At 40.6% G+C, this 27406-nt stretch overlaps 1 protein-coding gene and 1 pseudogene across 1 annotated transcript; both read left to right on the forward strand.

Moving 5' to 3' along the window:
* The window catches only part of LOC134383417 (procollagen galactosyltransferase 2-like), a 306240-nt pseudogene that overhangs the window by 20616 nt on the left and 258218 nt on the right, over positions 1–27406 (forward strand).
* Positions 10370–11138, forward strand: LOC134383727 (histone H2A.V-like). The gene is given in 2 exon segments (XM_063105066.1): positions 10370–10556; positions 10558–11138. Coding segments are annotated over 2 exon segments (384 nt in total). The 5' UTR covers positions 10370–10479; the 3' UTR covers positions 10865–11138.

Consider the following 27406-nt stretch of genomic DNA (forward strand, 5'->3'; position numbering starts at 1 on the left):
GAAGCAACTCATCATTTATTCGAATTTTATCATGAGATTGCAGCAGTTCAGTCACATCTTCAGGCTCCACTTGCAATTTTGGTTCTCTTGCTATGTCCACCGCATGTGTAGTTACTTCCTCCACTGAAGTCTTGAACCCCTCAATGTCATCCATAAGGGTTGGAATAAATTTCTTCCAAATGGCTGTTAATGCTGATATTTTGACCTCCTCCCATGAATGATTAATGCTCTTAATGGCATCTAGAATAGCTTGAGGAGATGGAGAGAGTTGGGGGAACACCTGGTAAGTGGAACAGTCAGAACACATACAACACTTATCAATTAAGTTAACCATCTTTTATGGGGGTGTTTTGTGGCAACCCCAAACAATTACAAAGTAACATCAAAGATCACTGATCAAAGATTCACTATAAAAGATTTAATAATAATGAAAAAGTTTGAGATATTGCAAGAATTATCAAAATGTGACACAGAGGCACAAAATGAGCAAATGGTGCCAATGGACTTGCTAGATGCAGGGTTGCCACAAACCTTCCATTTGTAGAAAATGCAATGGTTGTGAAGTGCAATGAAATGAGGTTTGCCTGCAATTGGATCCGTGATCTACATCTCAGCTTTATAAATTGTTCAAATGTCTTTTATAAAATTTTATATTTTTTAAACAAGATTGAGTCCAAGATCATTCGTTGCATTGAGTCATCTGTCTAGTTTCCTTTAATCCAAATTGATATTTAATTTCAGCCTTTCTTTCTCTTTCATACCATTGACATTTACAAAATCTACAGGCCTGTCATTTATAAAATGTCCCTCCTTCACTTTGGTTTCTTGGACGTTTCCTCTTGTTTATCGATTTTGGGCTTTAATACTGTATAAGTCACGTGTCTTCAACAGGTTGGCGTCTGTTTACCCTTTTCTGGTGACACTGATTTTGATCACTTAACAGGTTTCCAATTTCTCCATTGTATAGTAATATTTTCCTTTTGAAATTAGCAAGTAATTTGTCTCATTAGATTTTTAGTTAGCAGGAAGCATTCTGTGTGCCCAGTTTGTCTCCAGTTCTAAGTATGGGACCTGGCAGTAGTGGGTGCTGAATATTTGTGGGTGCTAAATAAAGTAGGATCTGTGTATATATTCTTATTTAATAGTTCTCAGAGTTTTTTTTTTTTTTTTTTTTAGGAAGATGACATAACTTTGGTATAGAGGAAAGACTGAGGAAGAATGTAGAGTGGGGCTCTTTCTAAAATATTTGCTTGTTTGAAGACCTAGAGGCTATGACTATTGAGAGCCAGTTTCACAGAAATCCACACCAAATGTAACTGTGGTCTTGGTTCTCAGAGTAGCTGTGGTCTCCAGGAAATTCGCCCTGTCCTAACTCTTGAAGACTGACAATATATTAGGAAGGAAAGGCCTGCAAGCAGATTAAAGTAAAAGCCACGTGATTTGTTGCAAGTATTAAGAATCATTTGAAAATTGCTTCTCTTTGCATTATTATAGAGTACTCTCATATTTTAAAATATGGCCTTTCATCAAATCTAAGATATACATACCATAATTTTATGTATTACAGAGAAAGAAAGAAAAGCTGCAAGTTAAATATAACATAATTCTTTCTTATCTCTTCAAATCTCTATTTTATTCTTATCAAAAGAGCTTTCAGAGTTATTGAGACATAGATGTGTATCTCTTGTGAACACATAAAAAGAAAAATTATAGAGAAATAAATGGGTTGAGATATGCCTAAAATGTCACAGAGCCCAACTCTTCAGAACCACTTTTTCCCTTTTCCTGGAGTCATGGATGTCTGTGTTTTACAGATGGTATAATTCTCTGTGCCATCATAAGCTTGGAGTTGTAGCATTGCCAAAAAGTGTGCATCACTTTTGTTTCCAGTATTTTCTTCTAATTTACTGACACCTGTTCTGCACTTTTTAATGCTGCCTCTGTCTTGATCTTACCTGTGTAAAAACCCTGACTTACATTCCTTCCTCAAATGGTTGATAAGTGCTTTTTGACTGAGATGTTGAGGGATAGCAGTTACCCAATGGTAAACCCAGTATGAACAGGTTCACTCATCAAAGATAACTGCTGCCTTGTCTAAAGTGATGGGAAGATGCCACCTATTGTAAAGTGCCAATGAATTCAGAGATGTTAAAATGCAGGCGAAAAAAATAGGTCCTTGGAATCGACGAGATGCAATGTGTATGTGATATGTTTAAAAATAATTAGCAAAATTAAAACAATGATATTATGCAAGGTTGGTAAGAATGTAGAATCAGGCATGGGCACTCCTGGTACTATAAATTGTTAGTCTTCTGGAAGGTAGTTTAATAATGTAAATAAAAATCCTCAGTTGTATTGACATACTTTGACCTCATAATCTAATTTTTGGGGGGCTGTATTCTAAGAAAATACCAAATATGCTTTTAAAGATTTATGAACCAAATATCCATCACAGCATTATTTATAAAAATGAAGAATTGGAAGCAATTTAAATGTTTAACATATGGGAGTAGAATAAAAGAATATTTTCAAAGAATATTTAATAAGATGAACAAATACTCCCTAGAGCATACAAAATTGCACATACAGTATGCTCCCAATTTTGTTTAACCACATGTTAAAAGGGAGAGAGGAATATAGTAGGATGAGAAAGAAACTGGTACCAAGATGATTTCTTTCTACTAACTCTTTTCAAACAGCGTGGGAAGACCTTTCCTTTTCTTATATGCCTAAAACCCTTCCCAAGTTTCTATCATACCAGCAACAGATTAAAATTTGCTGCTGGGTCCTTTTGACTTTCTCTAGTGCAGTGACTTTCTCATCCATCCAATAACTTGCAGTTTCTACCCTGGACGTGTTGTATGGGGAGCTGTACTTGAGCCATGGTTTTCTGTGTCATGCTGGGGATCCAGGCATGGCTGGCCTCATCTGGTGAACTTGTGAGATGGGTCTGGTGGAGCAGAGGTCCCATGATTCCCACCAGGACTGAAGAATCTCCTGGGAATAACTGCAGGTATATCAACACCCAGCTGCACAGGCATGCCTGGTGACCTGGTGGAGCAGGGATGGAGAGTGTGGGAGGGCTGGGCAGGCTGCTGAGAAAACTTCCAGGAGAAAAGCCACCCCATCAGAGAAGTTCCAAACATGGGCTGGGAATTCTGAATATAACCTAGTGGCACTTTTTCAACTCTGCAGCCAGCCCAGATCCCAGAGAGTTGTCTGGGCCTTAGAGATCACATTCTGTAACACACTGGAGCCTTTGGAGCCCCACTGACCAGGAATACCCACTCCCCACCGTCCTGCCAACAGCAAAGAAGTACTGTGGCTGGGGAGATTCAGACAACCAGCTCATGTGAAGTGACAGGTGTCTCAGGCTTCTACTGGGGCTAGAGGTTTGTGTGAAAAGGCAAAGGAGAAAGCCAAGCAATTTGAGGAACTGACAGTTATTGATGGTCAGGAAGCCTGGAGAAGTTTGGGGTCCCTCTGCTGTTCACTCATCTCACGTATGTTCATTGAGCCCCCAATTCTTCATCATGCATTTGTCCCTGTCCTGGTTTCCAGCAGTCTGAGGCAAAGGGGCTGCTGAGCACTTGCCCCCCATGTGCACTTGCCCCCTCTGTTTCCAGATGCATGGGGAGATTATTTTTTTGTTAGAAGAAAAAGACAACTTCCTTTAGTATAAGATGTTAACTATTCCCAATGGTTTTCACAGACCTCGTGATATGAGGAAGGTATTCATGGCATTCAGAATCACCTCCATGGCTAGCTGCTGGCCCCTTGAGAGAAGGAGGCTACTTACTGTGGCTCCCACCCCTGCCCCCCACCCCCATGCGATGGCTTCCTGTTGCTGTGTACTGAGACTGTTCCCAGAACACTAATGTTCTCTATAGTGCCCAGAAAGGGCCATTGTATCCCTCAGGATGTTTGTAAATCACCCACTATGCTGGTTTAGAAATTATGGAAATAGGAAATTCTGTATCGCATTTGCTATTTAATTGCTGAGTGATGTTTACAGAGCTGGTTGCCTCTTGCTACAACTCCTAAAAGGGTTTTGTAAATTAAAAGTAGAGAAACTTTAAAATACCTAAGAGAGTTGTAGAACATAGTCAAGGACTTAAATTGCTCTGTTTTATTATTTCTATCATATTCCCTGATATTACTTGGAATAAATCCTCTGAATTGCTAGTTATATACCATTTTCTCCATTAACTTCACAGTTCTGCAAAGTGAAGAATTAAGGTTTTTTTCCTTCACTACCTGCCTTCAGGACACCTGTATGAATTCCAAAGATGTGCTGCTTTGCTGTAATGGTTAAGGAAGACTGACTGGCAATCTTTTAAATCTTAGGTTCTCACCTAACTGCCCAAAGCCTCCCTTGGTTAGACTAGGCAGGGATTTTAAGACCGTAGTTAGCTTCCTGTTTGGAAGATGTGAAGTGAAGGTTATGTTCAACATGCACCTTAATGTATGATTAAACTAATGCCATTTTAGATCCTGGGCTAACACTGAGCTAACAGTGGCAGTTTTCCTTTTTAATTAATTTATCATGGCAAAGAAAATGCTGATAAAGTTTCTGTCGTGTTGAACTACTATAGCTGGTAAACTTGGCAATATGCTATCTGATTTTAAAAACTGGAAAGCCTGGAATATCACCTTTATCTTCTTAGGGCACATGTGTCCAGTGGGAATTTGTGCTTTAGAGTCATGTTACTAGTGGGAGCTGGCAGATCTGCCTGTCTCTTGCATCATATGTTTTCCTAACAAATGTCTTTATTTTATATATGCTTGAAGAATGTGATAATACATATACATATAGAAGGAAAATGAAAACAGTATGAAAAAGCATACAAGTGAAGAGTAAGTCCTTAAAGACACACTATTACTGTGCAACAAACCACCCCAAAGTTAGTGGTATAAAAGGATAACCATTTTACTGCGATCACTGATTCTGTGGTTCAGAAATTCATAAAGGACACAACAGGGGTGGCTTTTCTCTGCTGCATAATGATCCTCGGTTCAAAAGACTGGAAAGCTGGGAGGAGGGAGCCATCTGACGGCTCATTCAGTGCCATATCTGGTCCCTGGACTGGGAGACTTGAAGACCAGGATGGCTGAGCAGAGCACCTACGTGTGGTCTTTTCCCACGGCTTGGCTTCGTCACAGCATGGGAGCCTCTTACATGGTGACTCTGGGCTCTGGGCGTGAGTCTTCTGGCCAAAAAGGAGAAAGCTGCCTCACCTTTTCTGACTTAGCTTTGGAAGTCACACAGTGTTACTTCTGCTGCCCAGATTTAAAAGGAGGGGACATAGACCCCTCTCTTTTTTTTTTATAGACCTTATCTCTTGAAGGGACAAGTATCAGGTCACATTATGAGATGGGAGATATTGTAGCAGCTATATTTGGAAAATACAATATATAATCTTTCCCCCCCAATTGGGAATTTACTCTACTTAGAGATTATTCCAAATAGATCTCTCAAACTATTTACAGCTGCATAATCATATACAGCTTGACAGCACATCATTTACCTAACCAGTCACCTACTGTTGAACATTTAGTTTGTTTCCAGTCTTTTGATATCAAAAACAATAATATAATAAATATTTTTATTAGATCTCTTTATGCATGTATCCCAGTATATTCACAGGGCATAGTCTTATAAGTGAGATTTGCTGGATCAAAAAAAAAAAATGTGGATTTTAAATTTTGGTAGATATTAAGGCCGGTTCTTTGCATCAAGATTATTTTGGCTGAGTGTGAGCAAAAAGCCAAAATAACAACGGCTTAAACAGCTAAGAAATTATTGTTCCCCATGAAGGAATTTGGATGTAAAGAGCCAATGTGGGGATTCCATGATATCATGAGGAACCCAACCTTCTGTCAACTCTCCACTCTGAATCTCTAAGGTATGTCCTTTATCTTCCTAGTCCTGTGCCTCATCCACATTCCAGGCAGCAAGATGGAGTAAGGGAGGAAGGGAGACCACCCTCTCCCCTTCCTTTAAGAGCACTTCCTGGAAATCATGTACAACACATCTTGTACACCATCAGCTCACACTTATACATACATAGGTGCAGGATTCATCTGAGTGAGTTGTGATGAGCCCATAGTTCTTATTACTAAGGGAGAAGGGGAGACTGGATGTCAGTAGGCAACCAGCAGTTTCTGTATCAGTTCTTTATGCTTGTGTATGCCATCTCTAATTCTCACAAAGAGGTAATTATTATTATGCCCATTTTTCAGATGACAGAAGTGAAGCTCAGAAATGGTAAGAAACTTGCCCAAATTCCCAAAGATAGAAAGTGTGGAATAGGAAGTCAGACCTGAGTCCTTTTTCCACTGTACCAAACTGGAATAGGACTGCAAGTTACAAATTCAGCATTTACTCAGCCTCCTCCAAAACATTATTGCTTTTCTCTGAGTCCCAGTAAGGTGATTTGGTCCTGGTTTTTTTTTTTTTTTTTTTTCTTTTTTGGTGTTTGCATTGTATACACAAAGATTTGCTTTCTCTACGATTATTATTCTTTAACTGGAAGATTCTCTTCGTGCTGTTACAAAGCAGCAATAGCCTAGGAACAGCTGCTTTTGCACCTTGATTTCAATGGCTTTATAATTTCCTCTGCTTTTGGCTGCTGTTTCTTCTTTCAGATCTTCTAGCCTCCTGCTCCTCACACAGTGAATCCTTTCATAAAGAACGGCTGAGTCATGAAAGGAATGCAGATGGCCACGAGTTTATTTGTAGGCCTGGAGTCCAACCCAGGCTTCTTCTCACAGCCCAGGGCAGCCATCACCTGACAGCAGTCCATTCCTGGCCGAGTGGACCTTGTTTGCTGAAGGACCCAGGCCCTCAAGCCCTGCTGGCGATAGGAGCACAGCCTGTGCAACAGGCCCAGAAAGGAGCCCAGAATGCACATAGAGTGAGCAGTAGGCTGGCCCCCATCCCAAACACCCAGTAGTCTACTGCTTGCTTTCTGAAGCGGTGAGATGGGAAAATCATGGTCCTCAAAATAAGGTGGGGAGGATAAAATAGGAGCACGGAGTAGCAGAGCTAGAGGGTTTCACCTTTGTCATTTGGCGGTTCTACTGGGAAGAACCTTATAAAGAAATGGAATTTTCTGCCATAGAAGCATAAGACTCAAAGCTATAGACCCATGGGGTGGGCCTTCTGATTAAACCTACAGATTGTAGTGATTTTGGGGTAAGAAACCTGGAACAGGGCGTTTCACGGGATGTTAACATGAGATAGAATATTTCTATGTGATTTCAGCTGGCTTTCCTAATAACAAATAAAATTATACGCTGAAGTTCAATAATACTTCGGTAAATATGTAAATTGAATTGGTCTGTAGTGAAAGTGCTGGGGAAAAATGTGATTGTCTGTAATATGAAAATGTAAAGTAAGATGTATTAATCATTTCTAGAAATGAAAAAAAAATGATGCTTTAAGTTAGAAGCTTTATCTACAGTACAAGAGCAAATTAATAAACTAGAAAATAAAGTTGGAGAATTATCCCGAATGGAGTATAGGAAGTCAAAGAGATGGAAAACATGAAAGAGAGGTTGAGACATATTGAGAAAAGGATAAGAAGATTTAATACATGCTTGTTGCAATTCCAGAAGTAGATTTTTTTAAGTTTATGTATTTATTAATATTTTTATTTTTTTACATTCTAAGATGATGTTGTGGAGCAGTTCAGGGGGAGGGGGCATGGTTGATGCCCATGGCACCCCCCTCATTCCTGCAGGGGAGACCAGGGGGCTTCCAGTCGTGGTTCAGTCATTGCTGCACTGGATGCAGATGTCAGGGGTTTTGGCTGAAGTCCTCTGTCCCACACAGCCCCAGCTCAGGAGCCCAGGGTCCTTCCTGCAACAGCTCGGTGGTCATCACTGGGCTGGCTATGGATGTTGGGGGGCATGACTCAGGCCCCCAGCCCTCCCTGGCTTGGGAGCCCAGGGGGCTTCCAGTCCTTCTGGGTTTTATAGGTGTTCTTTGGTGATGTGAGACCTTTGCTAGTTAATATCAAACTTTGTCTCTGGTCTGTGGGTATTCTGTTTTTTCTTTCAGTTCTGTGTTGGATTATTCGCTGTTCCCACCACTTCATCTTTGCACTGGAACTAATTTGTTGTCTCTTACTTACTTCTAGAATGGGGGAACTTCCTGTGGGAACCAGCACTTGAGCCTTGTAGTTGAGCTAGGTTGCTACTTTGCTGTGGATTTCCTGGGGAAGGCTTTTTGTGCAGCTCAGGTTTTAATTGTTGACCTTGTATGTATTCCAGTGTCTTGTGAAATCTGGTATACCTGGGTTGTGTGGAAACTCTGGTCTGGGCCTGAGACTTTTCAGCAAGTTGCACCCTCTGCAGATCTGTATTCCTGATCAGTTTCCACTGATTGGTCCTGTGCTGATTGGGGGCAGATCAGCTGTCCTTGCTGTGCCCCAATGTTCTCCAAGTGGGCCTGTCTCCCCTGCATCCCAGACTCCAAACACTTCCCATGGGATGGGCCATGTGCCAGACCCTTGTGATGACTCACTGGTCTCTGAGTGGCTCCATTTTTTAGTTGCTGTGTCTTCTCGCTCCTATGTGGGTTCATGGGTACCCTGTTAGTGGTTTTGCTGGCCTGGGGGCTACCAAGGCCCTCTTCTCTTCTGCCACCTCCAAGCAACTTCATATGAAGGGCACAGCTGCAGCTTCTGCCAGCTCTTGCTCCGTGCACTCACTAGCTCCAGCCTTGAAGCGGCTGGGGCTCGAAATGGTGGGCGCGATCCTTTCTTTCTCTCATCATGGCTTCTCCTGCCTTCGTGAACTGTGTAGGTCTCCCAGAAGTAGATTTTGAAGAGAATAAGCGAGAGGCAGTATTTGGACAGAATATGGCTGACAATTTTGCAGAATCTGTAAAAGACACAAATGTTCAGATCCAGATTCCAGTGAATCCCAAACAGAATAAATAAAAAGAAATCCACAACTCTATACACCATAATTTAAACTAAAAAATATTTTTTTTAAAAAAGTAGGAGACTTTTAAAACAGCAAAGAGAAAGGATAGATCACTAAAAAAGTGCAACATAGTACAGCTGACTTTTCAAGAGCAAAAATCAAAGCCAGAATAACATCTTTAAAGTGCTGAAATAAACTGTCATTCTAGAATTCTATACCTAGCAAAAACTTCCTTTCAACAAGGAGAATCAACTGGAGACATTTTCAGACAAACCAAAATCAAGATAATTTACTACCACTAGGTAGTTACTAAAGAAGCATCTAACTGCATGCACTTTAGGAAGAAGGTAAATGATACCAGAAAGAAGGTTTTTTAAAAAAGCTTTTGCAGAAAGCAATGGTGCATAAGGAAAATGTTAAACAAATGGGTGAATCTTAAATTATTGGCTTTGATAACAGTAGTGTCTAACATAAGTGTTTAAAAAATCAAGATAGAACTAAAATATGGTATAATAATAACATTTTATTTGGGATATGGAGTGACTGGAATTAAATCATTCTAAGGTCCCTGTGTTGATCTGGACAAAGTTAAAATGTTTATTAAATTTAAACTTTGTCAAGTTCAATGCAGATTATAATTTCTATAATAACCATTAACTACTGAAGGGGAAAAAATGAAATGACAGAAAAAGCTCTTAATCAGTCAATCAGTCCAGGAAGGAAAAACTGATAAAAAAGTACCACAACTGCAGAGCACTTGGAAGTTTTACAAATATTAAATACTTTCAGGTTAAAAAAAACAAGACTCAAAGAATTGAAAAGAATTATTATGATATCATATTCTCAGAATGTATCACAACCAGATAAAAGTCAACAACAAAAAGGTAACTCAAAATTTGCCATATATTTGGAAAATAAAAGTCATAACTATAAATAACTCAAAGGTCAAGGAAGAAATAATAATGGAAATTGAGAAGACATTGGGGATTAGATACTACTAAATAAGCTAAGTGGTGAACTGAAGACACTGCAGGAAGAAAAGCAGGAATAAACCCCATGAGAGAGGAAGATGATAATATACATATAGAAATTCATGAAATGGAAATCGAAGATACTAGAGAGAATCAGTTATCCAAAATATGATTCTCTGAAAAAATTAGTAAAATCAATAAAATCCTGGTAAGAATGATCATACAAATAGTATGAGATGAAAAAGAATATATAAATAATGATGCAACTAATATTTAAAATATAGGAATGCTATGAATAAGTTTATACCAATAAATTGAAAAATTAGGTAAAATATTAAAAGTTCTGAGGGAAAAACATACAAAAGTCTGACTCATGAAGAAAGAGAAATCTTGTATGTTCCTCTTATCATTAATGAAATAGTCAGTAGTTAAAAATCTTCCCAACACGGAGGCGGGCCCGGGGCATTGTCCGGCTCCGGTGGCGGCGGCGGTCGGTGCTGCAAGAGCTGCGGCGGCGGCGCGGCGGCAGTGGGAGGGCGCGCGGCCGAGCGGAGGCAGAGTCCGCGCCGATACCATGGCTGGAGGCAAAGCTGGAAAGGACAGTGGGAAGGCCAAGGCTAAGGCTGTGTCTCGCTCACAGAGAGCTGGGCTAGTTTCCTGTGGGCCGCCTCCACAGACACTTGAAGACTCGCACCACAAGCCACGGAAGGGTGGGTGCCACTGCTGCCGTGTACAGTGCTGCAGTTCTGGAGAACCTCACTGCTGAGGTGCTGGAGCTGGCAGGTAACGCTTCCAAGGACCTCAAAGTAAAGCGTATCACTCCACGTCACCTGCAGCTTGCAATCCGTGGTGATGAAGAGTTGGATTCCCTTATCAAGGCTACCATAGCTGGGGGTGGTGTGATCCCTCACATCCACAAATCTCTGATTGGAAAGAAGGGACAGCAGAAAACTGCTTAGAGGGTTGTTTTAACCAACCCTCTTCCTCCCCGTCATTGTACTGTAACTGAGACAGAAGAAATAATGGGGATATATGAAATTTTTTAAAACAGTTAAATGGAAAAGCATAGACAATTACTGTAGACATGATAAAAGAAACATTTGTACGTTCTTAGACTCGAAGTTTGATAAAAGTACCATTTCATGTGGTGACAGTTGTGTGTTGATTGGCTAGCCTTCCTCCCATGTGTTTTATACAAAAATGGAATTGATAAACCATTTTTTACAAAATTAATTTGTCTCAAAACTATTCTGTTCATGAAGTATTGGAAATATTTTGCTCAGACTTTGAAATTTTTTAAATCTCAAATTGGTTATTCAGAATGATCTTAAACAGAAATTGAGAATATAGCTTTACCATGATTGAAAAAAAAAAAAAAAAGAATCTTCCCAACATGAAACCATCAGGCCCAGAAGATTTTATAGATTAGTCCTACCAACTATTTAGTGTAAAGATAATCTCAATATCATGAATACATTGAGTGATTAAAAAATAGGGAATACTTTCCAATTTATTTTGTAAGGTTAATATAACCTAATACAAAACCCAACAAAGGCAACACAAGAAAGGGAAAAACTGGGTAATCTTACCCACGTACATAGAAAATCCTAGGCAAAGTACTTACAAACTGAACCCAGCAACATGTCAAAAAGATACTGCATTATGTCCAAGTTGGGTTTATACCAGGACTGGAAAGTTAGTTCAACATTAGAAAATCTATAAATGCATTTTATCACATTAACAAACTAATGGAGAAAAGCCATATTTTCATTTCAATAGATGCAAAAAATGTTTGTTACATGTCAGCAATCATTCAAAATAAAACTCTGAGCAGACTAGGAAAGCAAGAAAATTTTCTCAACCCAATGAATGCTACTCACAAAACAAAATAAAACAATAAGAAAAACCAACACCAAAGCAGACTGTAGCAAATATCACACTTGATGGTGAAATGCTAAGGCATTCCCTTTAAGACTACGAATAAGGTAAAGGAGAAATTATCATCACTTTTGTTTTGCATTATTCTAGATATTCTTGCCTGAGCAATATGAGTAAAAGAAGAAATAAAAAGTTAAGGATTAGAAAGGAAAAAATAAATAAATTATTATTCCCAGATAATTGTGTAGAAAACCCAATAGACTTTAAAGGTAAATAATAAGAATTGATAGAAAATTTAGCAAAATTCACGTATAAAAGTCAACTGCATTTCTGTTTATCACCACCTAATAGAAAATCCATTTATTAAAAGCTATGTGTAATAGCAACAGAAAATGTAAGGTACATATAAACAAATCTAACAAAAGTAGGTAACACTTTTATGAAAAATTTTTTTTATCTATTAAAAGCATTAAAGAATACTGAAATAAATGGGTGTAGAGGATTGAATTAAGTCCACCCAAAACTCACTGAGGCTTGAATTGTCTTCTAAGTTTTATGTATTAGAAACTTAGCCCCCACTGTGACTGTTAAGAGGGTGGGAAATCCTATTATGTTAATTGAAAGGTGGAGCCTTAAAGAGGTGACTGGATTGTAGGACTGGGCAATAGTCAATGGATTAAAAATGGTGGTCAGGGGTGTGGTTCTGAGGGCTTTAAAAGAGGAGAGTCTGTCTTTCTCTCTCTCTGCTCTCTCTGCTTCTACCATCTTGCATGCAATGTGAGACCCCTGGGTTGCTGTCACCACCACCAGATGGACTTTGAACTTTTCAGTCTCAGAAACTGTAAGCAGTAAATGTTATTTTTCTTTATAAATCACCCAGTTCTGTGTACTTTGGTATAAGGAACATAAATGGACTAATACAATGGGGAAGCATAGATGTTCATAGATAGGAAATCTCAGTGAAATTGTTAATCTCTCCAGGCTGATCTATAGATTTAATGCAATTCTGATTAAAATTCCAAGGGGATTTTTCATGAGCCCCGAGAAGCTGATTATAAGATTTTTCTGAAAGAGCAAAGAACCAAAAACACCCAAGTCATTCCTAAAGCAAAACAACTAGATGGGGGGGAGGCTTTTATCAAAAGACACCATAAAAATAGTGGAAAAACAATCCATAAAGAAATTATTCTGCAACTGATGGAGGAATAATATTGCGAATTAACAAAGAACTCCTTTAATAAATAAGAAAAATCAAAGAACTTAATAGAAAAATGAGCAAAAAAATACAAACAGGTATTCACAAAAGAGGAAACACAAAGAACCATAAATAAGTGGAGTGTCCCCCACCTGACCAGTAATAAGGAGATACAGATGAATATGACAATGAGACATTGTTTTTTACCAGCCATACCGGCAAAAATTTTAAAGCCTGACAACAAATATTGCTGGAGATGTACAACAAGCAGTCGCATATACTGCTGATTGGGAGTACAGATTGCTGCAATTACTTTAAAAACAATGTGGCATTCCCTAGTTATGTTGTACATGCTCAGACCTATGACCCAGGAATTCCACTCCTAAATACACTATTTTCCATATACCTCAAGGGATACATACAAGAAAGGTCACAGCAGCATTATTTGCAAGAGCAAAACTCTGAAAACAGCCTGAAAGTTCATTGATAGTCAAATAAATCGCTAAATTATGGTATAATAATAGAATGAACTGTTACAGCATTGACAGTGAGTTGATTAACTGCAGATACAAGCATCAACGTGTGAATTTCAAAGTCAATGTCAAGGCCACAGAAAATACATGTAGTAGGAATCTATGTAAAGTTCAAAAGCAGTCTAAAGTATACTTCGTTTGAAGCTACCTACATTCCTGGTAAAACTATAAAGAAAAGCAAGGAAATTAATAACCAAAAGTTGATATTAGAGATTATTGGTGGACAGGGAGGAAGAGTGACTAGGGAAGGTACACAGGGGACCTCAAAGGTATCCACTGCTCAAGCGAGGTGGCTTGTACATGGATTCTTTTATCATTCTAATCATGTTGTATACATTTTTGTATGATATAGTTTAGAGTAAGAAATATAACCATTGATATAGTGTCTTACCTTTCTGTAATATTGTCCAATGAATCTTTTAATTTTTTATTTATCTTCACAACACCTCTGTTAAGCAAAAGGTAGTTTCATTTTTCAGAAAATATATTTGAGAGGCAAATTTATTTGCTTCATATTCCACACTAGGTTGATGGAGGACCTGGGGCCAGACCTCTTGTTTTATAGAGATATTTCTGCTGCTTGCCACTGTCACACGCCATGAATTCATTTATTCACTTCTCCATTCATTCATTCGTGTAATATGTACTGTCCCCCTTCTTGATTCAGGCATTATACTATTGAAATTCTTTCAAGAATAAAGCTCAAGAATGTAAACAAGCCTAGGTAGTTAATATTTTGACTGCCTGACCTGCAGTGCACGTTCACCTTACCTGTTATAGGTCATCTCCTTCAGCCTGCATAGTCTTTCCTTTGTTAGGATCTCAGACACCTGCTGTGTGTCCAAACTCATCCTTCAGTTTCTCTCAGCAGGTATTTCCTACTTGAGAGAGAACTGCCGACTTTTCCAGTGAGTGCCATTGCCCTATGTTTAGAAAAGGCCAGTGCGGGCCGAGCCCGTGGCCCACTCGGGAGAGTGCGGCGCTGGGAGCGCTGCGACGCTCCCGCCGCGGGTTCGGATCCTATATAGGAATGACCAGGGCTCACTGGCACTCCGCGGGTTCGGATCCTATATAGGAATGACCAGGGCTCACTGGCTGAGTGCCGGTCACGAAAAAGACAAAAAAAAAAAAAAAAGAAAGAAAGAAAAGGCCAGTGCACTGAGATTCGAAGGCAGATAAGACATGTTCTCCCCTTGAGGCAGGCAGGCCTTTGTTCTCGAGGTGGAGAATTAATTCATGGAGCCTGCAGGGATGTCAAAACATTTCTTTTGTCTAAGGAGTGATAACTTGGCAGAAAATGTCCTTCCCTTTTGAGAGCTCCAGAGTCCAATGTTTTGAGCCACGTCACCTCATTGCATCTTCATAGAGCTTTCACTCCATTTTGCCTCGTCAGTCATGATTTTTGGGTCTCTTTATTGAGCACGGAAACTCAGTCACTGCCTATATCTTTAAATCACCTCATCATTAGAGGGGCATCCAGCTTCTAGCAGCTGCTGAACATTATCAATTTCGGCTTCTGCATTCCCTTCATCATACAGATTTTCTTTTGTTATCCCCAAGGGATCACACGCACAGGGTGCAGAGCAAGTCATGTCCCTGAGGCTTGGGAGAGCCTGTGGCCCTCTTCCCCAGCGTGGGGCTCACTGATTGAGTTGAGACTGCTGTAGTCCAGAGCAGAGTTGTGAATTTCTAATATTCATGGCCTGCCTCGCATGGGCCCGACAGTGTATCAAGTATTGGAGAGTCAAACCAGTTAGAAGAGGGCTAAAAAAGAATACTAGAAGATTTAAAATAAAATAAACATAAGATTTGTTTAATGAGATAATGCAGGTAAACGAGTTAAAATGAACAACACTCAATAAGTTTGAAAAGTTAAAAACATACATATTATCTTGGAGATTAAAAATTAAGGGCAAGAAATAAGGAGTAAAAGGTTAGGAGTTTAAAAACATGATAAAAAGGGCTGTACTTTTTTTTTTTATGTAAGATTCATAAACAGAATAAGGAGAGATGGTAAATTAGAACACCCCATAAAAGTACAATTAAAAGAGTAGAAATGAAGACAATACAGTTACAGGTACTCAGGCAGTGGAATATTTTAAGTAAATTGGGATATTAAATGGAAAAATTGGGAAGAAAACCCAGAAGCTTTCCTTAGAAAAAGTCAAACCAAAAACAAACAAACAAACAAAACAACACGCCTGGCAGCAAATACGCAAGGTAATAATGTAAGAAGCGCTTGAGCCCTCGCTGGCCTGTCGTGGCTCTGGCTTCCTGAGGCTGAGCTGTCCCTGTCCCTCGCAGAATGTCCTGCTTGAAAATGAAGTCTGTGAAGACACCCGGGGATTTATTTCCCTGTCCCTCCCAACCACCCCCAGACAGCTCAGGTGGATACTTTTCTTTACTGAGTTAAACACATTTGTTATGTTCTACTTTGCTAAGGTTCTATTTAAGATTTTTGTTTATCTGTGTTAAGGCATGACTATATACAAATATATTTGGAATTGTTCACTATAGATTTGGGATTCAAAAACCGTTTTTGCAAATAAGATTTTTAAAAATTCTGTTTGTTTGGAAGATTTTTTCCACTGAAACAAGTCCAAATGCCTTTTATTGAATGATAGTCCATATTACTTTTATTAATGAACTACTTATATTTGCAATTTCTTGCTACATAAATTTGGAAACTCCAAAAAAAGACTTGATATTATGTACTCATGTTACTATTTTTCTCCATTTTGTTTCTTTCTAATAAGTTTATTCTTTCCATAGGTTATGTGCTAGTCTTTACAATACAAATGAGAAAACTAAGGCTTAAAGTTGTAAAGCAATTGAGCCGGGATTAAATAGTTGAAGGATTACAGAAGTCACTTCGCTACACAGCCTCCTAGACATAATGGAATCCATCTATAGACAGTCTAAAGTCAGATACACTTGACTTTATTTTCAGTTTTTAAAATCTGACTAAATATAAGATTCTTGATTTTATGCCAAGTATTTTGTTATTACTGCCTTTGAGACCTTATCACAAGGAAATCTCCTTAACCATTGCTTTTGAAAATTCCCCTTTAGTTTCTGGGTTAATTAGGCTTGAGTCCTGGGTCTGCCACTTAGTAGCTTTGTGACTGTTTTCTCATCCATAAAATGGGGAGAATAACTACTTCCTACGATGTTGTAAGGATTAAACGAGAAAATACATGTGATTCATTCTACCAGAGCCTTATCTTGAGTGTTACATTACACCAAAAGGCTTCTGTTATGTCTTCATACAAATAACAATCCTGATGAAAATGTTGGCTTCTCTCAGGCTGTGCTGTGATCCTCTAGCAAAGAACCGTGGGTCGGTAAGTTTGAATCTGGCTCTGGTAATGCCTAATTCTCTCTCTAAACATCAGCATGTGGAAATGCAAATAAGAATTTCACCAGTGACATGTTATCAGATAATTTATTGTGACAATTGAAAAACTAGTTGGGAAATTTGGGGAGGTGAACGTTGAATGTTGGACGCTGTTGGCTTCCTTCTCATGGTGCCTCCAGAAGAACATGGTGGCAGCTAAAGACTAGAGCACGCCTTAGACGTGGCTGGACCTGGGGCTGGGAGGAAGAACAGTGAAAGCTTCCTTTGGTCTGCTTGGTCCTGGGGAGCCATGGGGTCCTCTTGCGGGTCTGAAAGGGAGGTTTCAGCCTTCTCCCTGCATTGGCTGGGCCTGGACTCTATTTACAGCTATGGGTGCCAAGTCCTCTCACTGGATTTCCAATTTGGCTCAAAGGACATACCCTAGTGAAAGCCGGGAAGGAGCGTGACACACCTGTTGCCATATTTACCGTCGACCACATTTCATCTGCTCGAGCTCTGTCCTGGTCAAATGTCTCCTGGTGATTCCTTCAGAGCAACTGATCACATTTCCCACTTCCTCCCAGACAGGTTACTGGGCTCCCCCAGAGCCTCTCAACAACTTAATACCAAACAGCATCTGACTCCTGCTTGTTTCCAGGGCCCACATGAAAGTCAAACTTTCCAGGTACTGATTATGGAACAGAAAGGGAGTGCCCCAAAAGGTATTTCACCGACCTTGTCTGATTGTGTTACATTCTCACTGGTGAAGTATCCACATTTTAAATATTTAGTGATAAAAAACAAAAGGCCAAGGACAACATTCTTGCATTCAGTTATTCACTTAGCAACACTTTATTTGGTGCTGATGCCAAGCACTGTTCTGGCCTTGAGGATACAGTGACGAGCAAAGACAGACATACACCTGCCCTCATGGAGCTTACAGACCAGGAGGGGAGAAGAAAGTTATTCAATACCACAGAAATAAATGCAGAATTGCAACTCTGACACATACTAGAGAGAAGAAGTACATGGTACCAAAAGATCATATAACCAGGGATTTCTCACCCATTTGGGGAGGTCAGAGAAGTCTTCAGCACCTTGGAAGTCTAGGGCCCAGGATCCTTGTCCAACCTGCCAAAGTCATCAGATGAACTCTAGAGCAGTCTTTTAAAAAGCTAGCATCTCGGACATCCTTTCTCTAAATCCCATTTCTCCATTCACAGCAAGGGCAAAGGTCCTTAAACTTATCTGTGTGAAAGGAAATAACCAAGTTAAGGGAAAGTTTTGAGAAACAACAGAGCAGTCAATAGTGCCATTTGCTCTTACAACATTATTCTAAATTATGAGCTCTTGGTTGACTGTTTGTTCCTGAGACATGAAGACAGCCAGTGACCCATGGGAGCTCTAAAGTAACTTCAGTGCCCTGTGGCAATGGCAATATTGCTGATAACATAAAGCCTGTTGACAGACCCAGCACTGTGAACACAGAATTACAATTTACCTTCTACCCTCTTTAAAATGTCTCCTTTTGTTTTAAACCTCACTCCAAAGTACAGTTTCAAAATAAGACCCTTGGCATAGTGGTTGATGGGGCAGTCATGTGAGTGCACCTGTGTGATTCAAGGCTGACTCTAACTCCTACTGCTTCTGAGACGCCGGGCACGCTGTCACCTCTCAGGACCTCATTTTCCTCATCTGTATAAGAGGGATAGTAAGCACACTGCCTCGTATGGTTGTCTTGAGGATTAAGTGAGATGTGACAGAGGATAGTCTGGTGCCTGGCTGCGAGTGCGCGCTCAGCTGAGGTTTGCTCTGGCCACCTCCTTCTCTGCAGAGCTACTACAGTGAGTAGTAACTGCAGTAGCGAAGTGTGTCTAGACTGTATTTGTGCATGCACCCCTCCCCAGGAGCATGTTACAAAGCCACACGGACCCTGGACATGTTGAAGCACACGGTGTTCCTTCCCTCTGCTAGTAGTTTTCCACAGTAGAGATGGAAAAACAAAAATACCATCAGAATAGTCTCCAGTTTGCCTGGACACCACAACTAAAATAACTCAAAACTCCTCAAAAATATTTCTTCAACTTGCACATGGGCATGAGTATAGGATATGAACAGGTGTCTAACACCTGCCAGACAGTGGTCTTCCCACCTGGCCCCACCATGTAAAAAAACCACAAGTGAAGTGATATGGGAAAACCAGACTTAAAACTTTTCAAAGCAGGTAGATTCAAGACAAATATTTTCCCTTTTCCTCCTGAGCTGGCTGGGCGTGTTGTTACTGGAGCCAGGGCAACAGGTACTTGGTAACAGCGATGAACTGGACTGAAGTTTTTCATTAGCCAGAGCCAAGTTCTCATTCTGGGTGACTCTCTGGGAAAACAGTCTTTAGTTTGGTTCGCAAATTGGGTGCTTTTTCTTTCTGTTCATGTTTCTAGTCCAGCTTTTTCAGTGAAGAAACAAGCACTGTAGCAAGAAAAAATTTAGGGGCTTTTAAAAAATTAAAATGCTTTATATGGGGTTAGTATTATTCTGGTATAGATTTGTTGCTTCTTTTGAATACAGTCACCATATTTTCATTTTGTCATTAATTTATGGAAACATTTATCTGTTCACTTAGCCATCCCACAAGCACATGCTAAGTGTTTACTATGTACCAGACACAGTGTTTTTTAAATCTGTGGGGTAGAGTGTGGTATTTTGATTCATGTATACAATGCGTAATACTCAAATCCGGGTAATTCGCATATCCATCACCTCAAACATTTATCATTTCTTTGTGTTGGGAATATTCAATATACTCTCTTCTAGTTATTTGAAAATACATAATAAACAATTGACTACAGACACCCTGCAGTGCTGTAGGACACTAGAACTTATCCTGCTATCTAGCTGTAAGGTAGAGGTACAAATACAGTTATGAAGAAAATGGGTCGGGATGTTGGAAATCACACCTTGCCCAGAAAACCCAGCCTATGTGGCAGCTGTGTGTGATAATGGAATAAAGTAGGCCAGTACTCCATATGTATTTTCAGCATTTCCTTTGAGGAATTCAAAGAATAAATTAGTGCTAAAGCCAATACCTATCACAATCTGGGAAAATACATTATTTCAGAGAATTATTCACCAGTTTATTTTCTCAAGCAGGACACGATGCTAGAGTCCTGGGGAAGTGGGGCACACCTCTTCCCTGCTTCCCGTACCTACCCATCCCTGACAGCGGCGTCCCCCAGGCCTTCCACAGCCACCTCACCCCCTTGACCAACCTCCTAGCCCAACAGATGTACATGGAGTTCCACAAACACGTCACACTCTTTTATAACCTCTGCCTCCACACATGTTGCTCCTCCTTCTGGATTATTCTTCTTTCTACCTTCCCCTCCCCCTAAATACCTACTCATTCTTCAAATCCTAGTTCAGACTTCTCATTCTTCCAGAAACCTCCCTAGCTCCCTCCTCCCCTGACCCCCACACCCCTTTCCAGCTGTTCCTTGCTCTCTAGCGCTTGGAGACCTTGTCATATGAATACCATTGTTGACATCACACAGAATTACAGTTATTTATTTATGCACTTGTATTTCCCATTCAACTATGAGAAACTGTGTGCACCTTAACATCAGTGACAAGGTGTTGTTTTCCAGAGGTGCCATGATTCCTGGCACATAGTAGGTGCACAGAGGTGTGTAGCCGGCATCTGTCCAACTGAGAGACTGTGCAGGTGTTTTCATAGTCCTTATTTGATAAGAAAGGAACCACTCAACAAATATTTGTTGAGCACATATTACCTGCCAGGCACTGTGAAGTGCTAGGGATGGAGGAACGAACATAACAGACTAATATCCCTGCTGTCAAGGAGCTCACCGTCTGCACTTGAAACTGGGTGGTCATAGACTCAGTAAATATTTTATTACCAGGCAAGAAGAGGAGAACTGATATCGAGATAACCAGCAGTCTTTGCTGTACTAGTCTTTCATTTTCTCTGTGTTTAAATGGGCATGTGTGTATATATATATATATATATATATATATTATTTTTTTTTTTAAAGGTAAACTGTGTTAATTCTGGTTTGTTTGCCTTAAGTGCGTGTGTTGAACTTTGTCAACTGTGTCTTAAGAACTGATTCAGCAGGCTGTTATTTCTTATATGAGGGGGTGTGTGTATTGGGGACAGCCAGAGAAAGGCCAACTTTCAAGGAAAGTGTTCATGAAAGCTCCTTCACATGCTCTTGGCCCCTCACAGTAACCCACTGAGCTAGGCAGACACAGCAGATATTATTGACCCACTATACAGATGGAAAAAACAAGGCACAGAGAGTTCATGTAAACTCATTAAAGTTATAAAGCTAGTTGATAGAAGAGCGTATCTCCTGACTTTATGCTTTTTATTTGATTAGGACATAGTTGGTTAAATAGTAGTGTCAGGTAACTCAGGATCAATGGGTAACTAAAATATTTACTGTTATTTTTTCCTGCAGTTGTTTCCAGAAAGGAGCAAATCAAAGCAAACCTCTCTGCTCAAAGCACGGACACTTCCTTTAATTCTCTCCTGACCCTTGATCTGAGGGACTGCTTTGCCTTTCCATTGTCACTGTGGTTCAGCCAGTTCTCCTCACACAGAGCAGCTCCTGGTGGTGAGGCCCTCCCTGTCGGGGATTGCTTCATTTAGCAAGTGCAGTCCTTGGGCTGTGACTTTCTCTGTGGTCACACTGGCTCCAGCTTACCATGACCTCATGCTTCATAGATTCCACGTTTTGCCGTAGCATTGCCCTGCCAGGCTTGAGGACCAGCTGTTTACATGGTGGCATCCATCCAGTCTGACCCTTAGGGAGTGCTGGGCTTCTCCTCAAGGTTTGCTCATCCTTGTCCTGTTCCAGCTTTGCTGCCCAGCAACTCTGCCAAGACCTGACTGTTCTTGCATGCTCACAAACAGGGGTCCTTGCATCTACCCGTGTCATGTCCAATCAAGATATTCATAAAGAATCCCTCTCTGCTGCATTGGAACAGAAAACTGAGAATTTCAAAAATTAAGAAAATTATATATCAGGAATGAAGTACAAGTGAAAAGAGAACAAGCTTTGGGAGAGAGTCTCTGAGCCTCAGATTCCTCATCTATAAAATGTAGATAATAGTATCTACTTGATAATTATGTTAAAGATTACAGAAGTGTCCAGCTTAGTGCCTGGAACACAGTCAGTTCTCCATAAATGGTAAAGAATAAAATAAAAAGATATTTTCTTCTTTTTCCATAGTATTTAAAATTTCGGCAGTAATACTCAAGGGAAATGAAAATATATGTCCGCACAAAAACTTGTCTGTGAGTGTTCACAGCAGCATTTTTTATAATAATTGAAGAGTGAAAACACCAAAATGTCCATTAACTGATAAGTGGACAACAAAATGTGGTATATCCATACAATGGAATATTATTTAGGCATAAAAAGAAGTGAAATACTGATACATGCTATAACATGGATGAACCTTGAGAACATTATGCTGTCTGAGAGAAACCAGGAATGAAAGGCCACAAACGAATGATTCCATTTATATGAAAGGTACAGAATAGGCAAATCCAGAGGGACAGAGAAGGTATATGTGGTACTTGTGGGAGGTGTACACTTAAACTCATTCCATGGTGCCCGCATTACTTTTCTCCAATTCTATCAATATTAGACTGGTTGAGAGAATTATTGCTGAACCTGTGCGTGTTTGTCCTCCCTGTCTCATCAGAAATGCTTTCTGTGCTTGCGAAAGCAGGGAAGTGATATGATTGCTATTCTTCCAGCCATATCTGAAACATTTAATTACTGAACTATGTGCCCTGAGCAGGTGTAGATGGATGGGCCTTCGCTGTTAAGAGCTGAAATAATGTGGTCTTTGTGTTGGGTCCATGCTTTCTAGAGAGAACCTGCCAATTTGGAATATTTTCATGGCATTTCACCCTAAAAGTTTTTGTAGGTTATAAATAGACTTTTAATCTCTACAACCCTGATAGCTGGCTTCTCTTGAAATAATTGGAAAATGTAGCATTTCTGGGCACACATTTCAGCATGGCAACAATCAGACAGGGCCTGCCTGTGCCCATTCTTAACAGTCCTCTTCTCTCACTGGTGGCTCATCCACGGCCCATGTCACTGCTTCATGTTATCTGTGCTCAGCCTTGTAGGCATTGGGGTTGGAAAAAGTCCCCCTGAAATTGTTCATTCATTCATTCATCAAACCCATGACAAGTGCCTATTTTGTATGGTAAACTCTTTAGGTAGTGGGACAGTCCCTGTTCTCAGGGAAGAGAGGCTGGTAATGGAGAAAGAAATAGTTAATTATAATACCTGAGCAAGTGCAATGCTCTAAGTAGGAGCAGGTATTGACGAATCATTACAGGTATGGGGTGTCTAATCTAACCTGAGGCATTAGGAGTTTGGAGAGGTTCAGGGCTCCTGGAGAAAGTCTTCCTGGGTCCTGCTGTGTCCTCTTTAGTATCGAGCTTCCGTTCTTGACCAGGGAGGAACATTTAACTGGTAACTGTACGTCTTCAGAGCATATCCACAAAATAAAGATCTTAATGGAATTGGAAAATCTGGTAAGAACGAGAAAAGGGGAAATTAAAAGTGGGTGAAAAGAAGTGGGAAGAAGAATATACAAGAGACGGAGGAGAAAAAAACAGGAAAAAATGTACTTAGACAAATGAGAAACATATTTGTCTTGTCTCAGACACTGCTGTTGATATTTTCATAGAATGCCAAGGGTTTTAACTCCAAGGAAAATTATGCTGAAGTAAACCTAAGCAAAGCTTACAGGAGATTGAGGAATCTTCCCACTTTCCTTGTTTTGTTTCCTGCTCGGACATTTACATCCGTTCATTCTGAGGTGATCATATTGGTCATGTTGATTAATACCCTTGACAAGGTAGAGAAGTCCTACCAATCTGACACGTGCTTCCCGGGCTTCCTCTCTCTGCGGGGCAAGCGTGGTGAGGGAGACTGTGTTTGGGGGGTCAGAAGGCCTGAAGGAAAAGTCCAGGCTCCAACACCTACTGTATCAGTCTGTTTCTGTTGCTTATAACAGAAGTACCTGAAATTGAGTCATTTGTAGAGAAACAATATTACTTACAGTTTCAGAGGCTAGGAAGCCCAAAGTCCAGGGAACACATCTGACAAGGGCCTTGTTGGTGATGACTCTACACAGCAACGCAGGGTCTCACATGGCAGGTGGCGGAGCAAGAGAGAGCTTCTCGTGTGCTCTGCTTTTAAAGCCATCAGAACCACAGGCATGACCACCATTAAACCATCAGTAGATGAATCCACTCACTAGGGCATAGTCCTCACAACCTAAGCACCTCTTCAAGGCCCCATCTTTCAATTACCATAGTAGGATTTCCCAACCTCTTAACACTGTCACAGTGGGGCTCAAGCTTCAGTGAGTTTGGGGGGGACATCCAATCCATAGCACCTACAATATGCATGACTTGAGCAAGTCATAACCTTTCATCCTCGGCCTTCTTTTACATAACAGGGGATATAAAAATAATGCCTAACTTAGCTCAGAATGGGATAGTGCATGACATAAAAGTTGAGAGGTTCTTAACACAAAGAGAAGAAAAATAAAGCTGAGAATTGAAAGTATCAAGAAATGGCTCCTTTGTAATATGTTTAATTAAGTTCATCTCAATTTTAATAAGACGGTAATAGGCTTTTGAATGAACTGTGAACTGGTCCATCGGTGAATTTTACCATTAGGGAAAAATCCTGCCCTTTAGGAATGAAATTGGCTGGTTGCTTGCATTTCCAGAATCAAATATTTCTTTCTACATCACTTACCCAGGCTTCAGGTATGTCATGTCTATGATTGTTTCTGGGATGAAACGGGGCATACTGAGGAGAGATGTTGAGGGAGTATAAACATTTATTTTGGTGGTTTCACGAGAAGTGAATTTTTCTGATTTCTTTGTTCATTAGGAAGAATTGCAACTAACTGACTTGGTAGGACCTAGAGAAAGGCGTTTGTTGGGAGAAATTTCCAGCCTCCCAATCCACATCCGTGTCCTTAAACCACATCTATATCTAGTTTCCACCTGGTAGATGGGTTCCAGATCTTTAGCTAGAACTCCACCTGGTAACCAGGAAGCGGGAACCCGTTGGTATACTCTGCCCAGTGGTTGAGCATCTCTCCTTTGGCAGATCTGCTGCTGGTGAGGCTTTCCCTGAGAACAGACACAGAAGTCAGGGGACTTGACGACATGACCTTCCTTTAAAATGAACTTTACTACTTGCTTCCACAAGTGGAATTTTATTTTTAGGTGGAGCTCTTTATTTTGGACACCAATAAGTCCTCCTTGATGGATAAAAACAAGAGGCACTTAAGAGGGTAGTTTGGTGTTCAAAGCCTTGAGTTGGAAAATCCACTTTTGCCAACTCACTAGTCATGGTGATAATTATCCAGATGGTGACTAACTTTGATATTCATTCCATCATCTTTCCCTTGAGCCTCTGGAGAATGAATTTTGCAGGTTCTCAGACAGCAAAGATCAATTGCTGCCCAAAGTTACCATCTTCTTGCCCCACTGATTGCAGTCCCGTTGTTCTATAGTGTTAGAGATCTAGACTTTCCAGGGTGCAGGGAAGCTGAGAACATTCCTTGAGGTTTAGCCTGAACGGGAGTGATCGTGAGTCCCATGTTCTCAGTATCTGTGTTCCATCTGCTGAGAGATTCAGTTTGTATCTTTAATATGGTTCCAGTGGCCCCACACTCACCCATGTGAGTTTAGCCCTAACAACCTCAGCAGGACTTGTAAAAATAAACGAGCCAGTTCTAATTATTTCAAGTTGGCTATGAGTTTAAGAGTCAAGTCTTCAGAATGAAAACTGACCTCTGGGACACAGAGAAATGTCAGTGTATTTAGGCATTGCCAGATTAATCTCAAGTTTTTTTTTTTTTTTTTTGGTCCACAGCTAAGCAGTAAGCTATGTCATCCTACGGACATGTTTATTTATTGGTCTGCTCTATGTGCTTCCACGCAACGGTGACAATGCATCTTTTAACTCAGAACTTCATTGGCCAATGAGATCCCTGCACATGCTGTTGATCACATTTCCAGTATGTGTTTACCTTTGTCCTAATTTGCTTTTGAATCCAAGACTCATGGGCCTTTGCTAACTTGCACAACTAGATAAGAGGATAAAGGGGAAATAGGAACTAGAAGCAGAATCAGAAGGAAAGCACATGGGCAGTGTTAGGGTGAGAAATGGCCACACTTTCTTCCGAGGCCACGGTGGATATTGCACCAGTTTCTACCAGCTCTTCCATTTCAGTTACTAGCTCTAAAGAAAGCAAGCAAGAACTGATGGCCAGAGGGGGGAACAACTATGAGCACTGAAGTTGTATCAGGGCCAAAGCCCCTCTAAAGGAGGAAGAGGAAGACCTCTTAGTGGCTGGAAGGTACTGGTGCTCTTTAGAGGTGAAGGTAAGTCATTGTCCCAACATGACCTTCAAAGAAAAGTAAATATAGCTCAAAAGCTGAGCTCTTCTTATACTCTTAGCCTGAACCAGAGAGACTGGAAAGAGAGAGGGAGCGGAGTTAAGTGTGAATCCACCGTGGTTGGGAGAACTGAGCAAGGGTGGAATGGTCTTCACCTCCCAGGAGCAGGGTCTCCCAGCCAGCGCATGTGCCTTAGCCTGTCTGAGCCGCTATAACAAAACACTTTCGCCTGGGTAGTTTATAAGCAATAGAAATTTGTTTCTCACAGATTTAGAGGCTGGGAAGTCCGAGATCAAAGTGCGAGCAGACTTGGTGTCTGGTGACAGCTTGGTCTTCACTCCATAGATGGAGCCTTGTTACTGCGTCCTCAAATAGCAGAAGGGACCCGAGCGGGTAGGGCACTGCCTTGAACCTCTTTATAAGGTCACTAATCCCATCCTTGAAAGCTCCACCCTCATGACTTAATCACCTCCTAAAGGCCCCACCTCTTAATACTGTCATATTGACGATTAAGTTTCAAGATATGAGTTTTGGGGAGAGTCATCCAGACCACAGCACCATGCCTGTGTTTTCAGAAAGAGTGATTTTCCGGTTTGATTAGTGACTAAATCACTTGCAGGTCACCTCTCCCAGTGTCCAGCTGTCTGTTCACATCATTTGTTTTCTTCAGGGAATCCATTAGCTATAGGTCTTTTACCTTTCTGGGCTCCTTTCCTGGTCTGATTGGAAAAAGGACAGACCCAAGACTCATGTTCCACCAAGACTGGAAGGAGCTTTCAGGCTGACAGAAGGGCCAGGGTGCCCCAGCTTCTCCAAAGGGGTTCACACATTCTGGGTTCTCGGTTTCCTAGCACGATGGAAAAATCCACCTCAGCTGTAGAGGTTTTTCTGTGCAGTTAGTTGCTTGTGGAATCTTGTGCAGGACAAGCACCTCCCTGTTGCATTGTTATACAGGGCTCTGAAAATAGAGCTCTTAACACGAGCCTCATGTTTCCTCCAGAGAGCTTGCATCTGGGCCTTTGCTGTCTCTCTCTCCAACCCTCTGAACAGCCCAGAGCCCACATGTTTTCGTTATTATGTATTCAA

Source organism: Cynocephalus volans, chromosome 8 (genome assembly GCF_027409185.1).
Source record: "Cynocephalus volans isolate mCynVol1 chromosome 8, mCynVol1.pri, whole genome shotgun sequence".
Taxonomy (NCBI): Eukaryota; Metazoa; Chordata; class Mammalia; order Dermoptera; family Cynocephalidae; genus Cynocephalus; species Cynocephalus volans.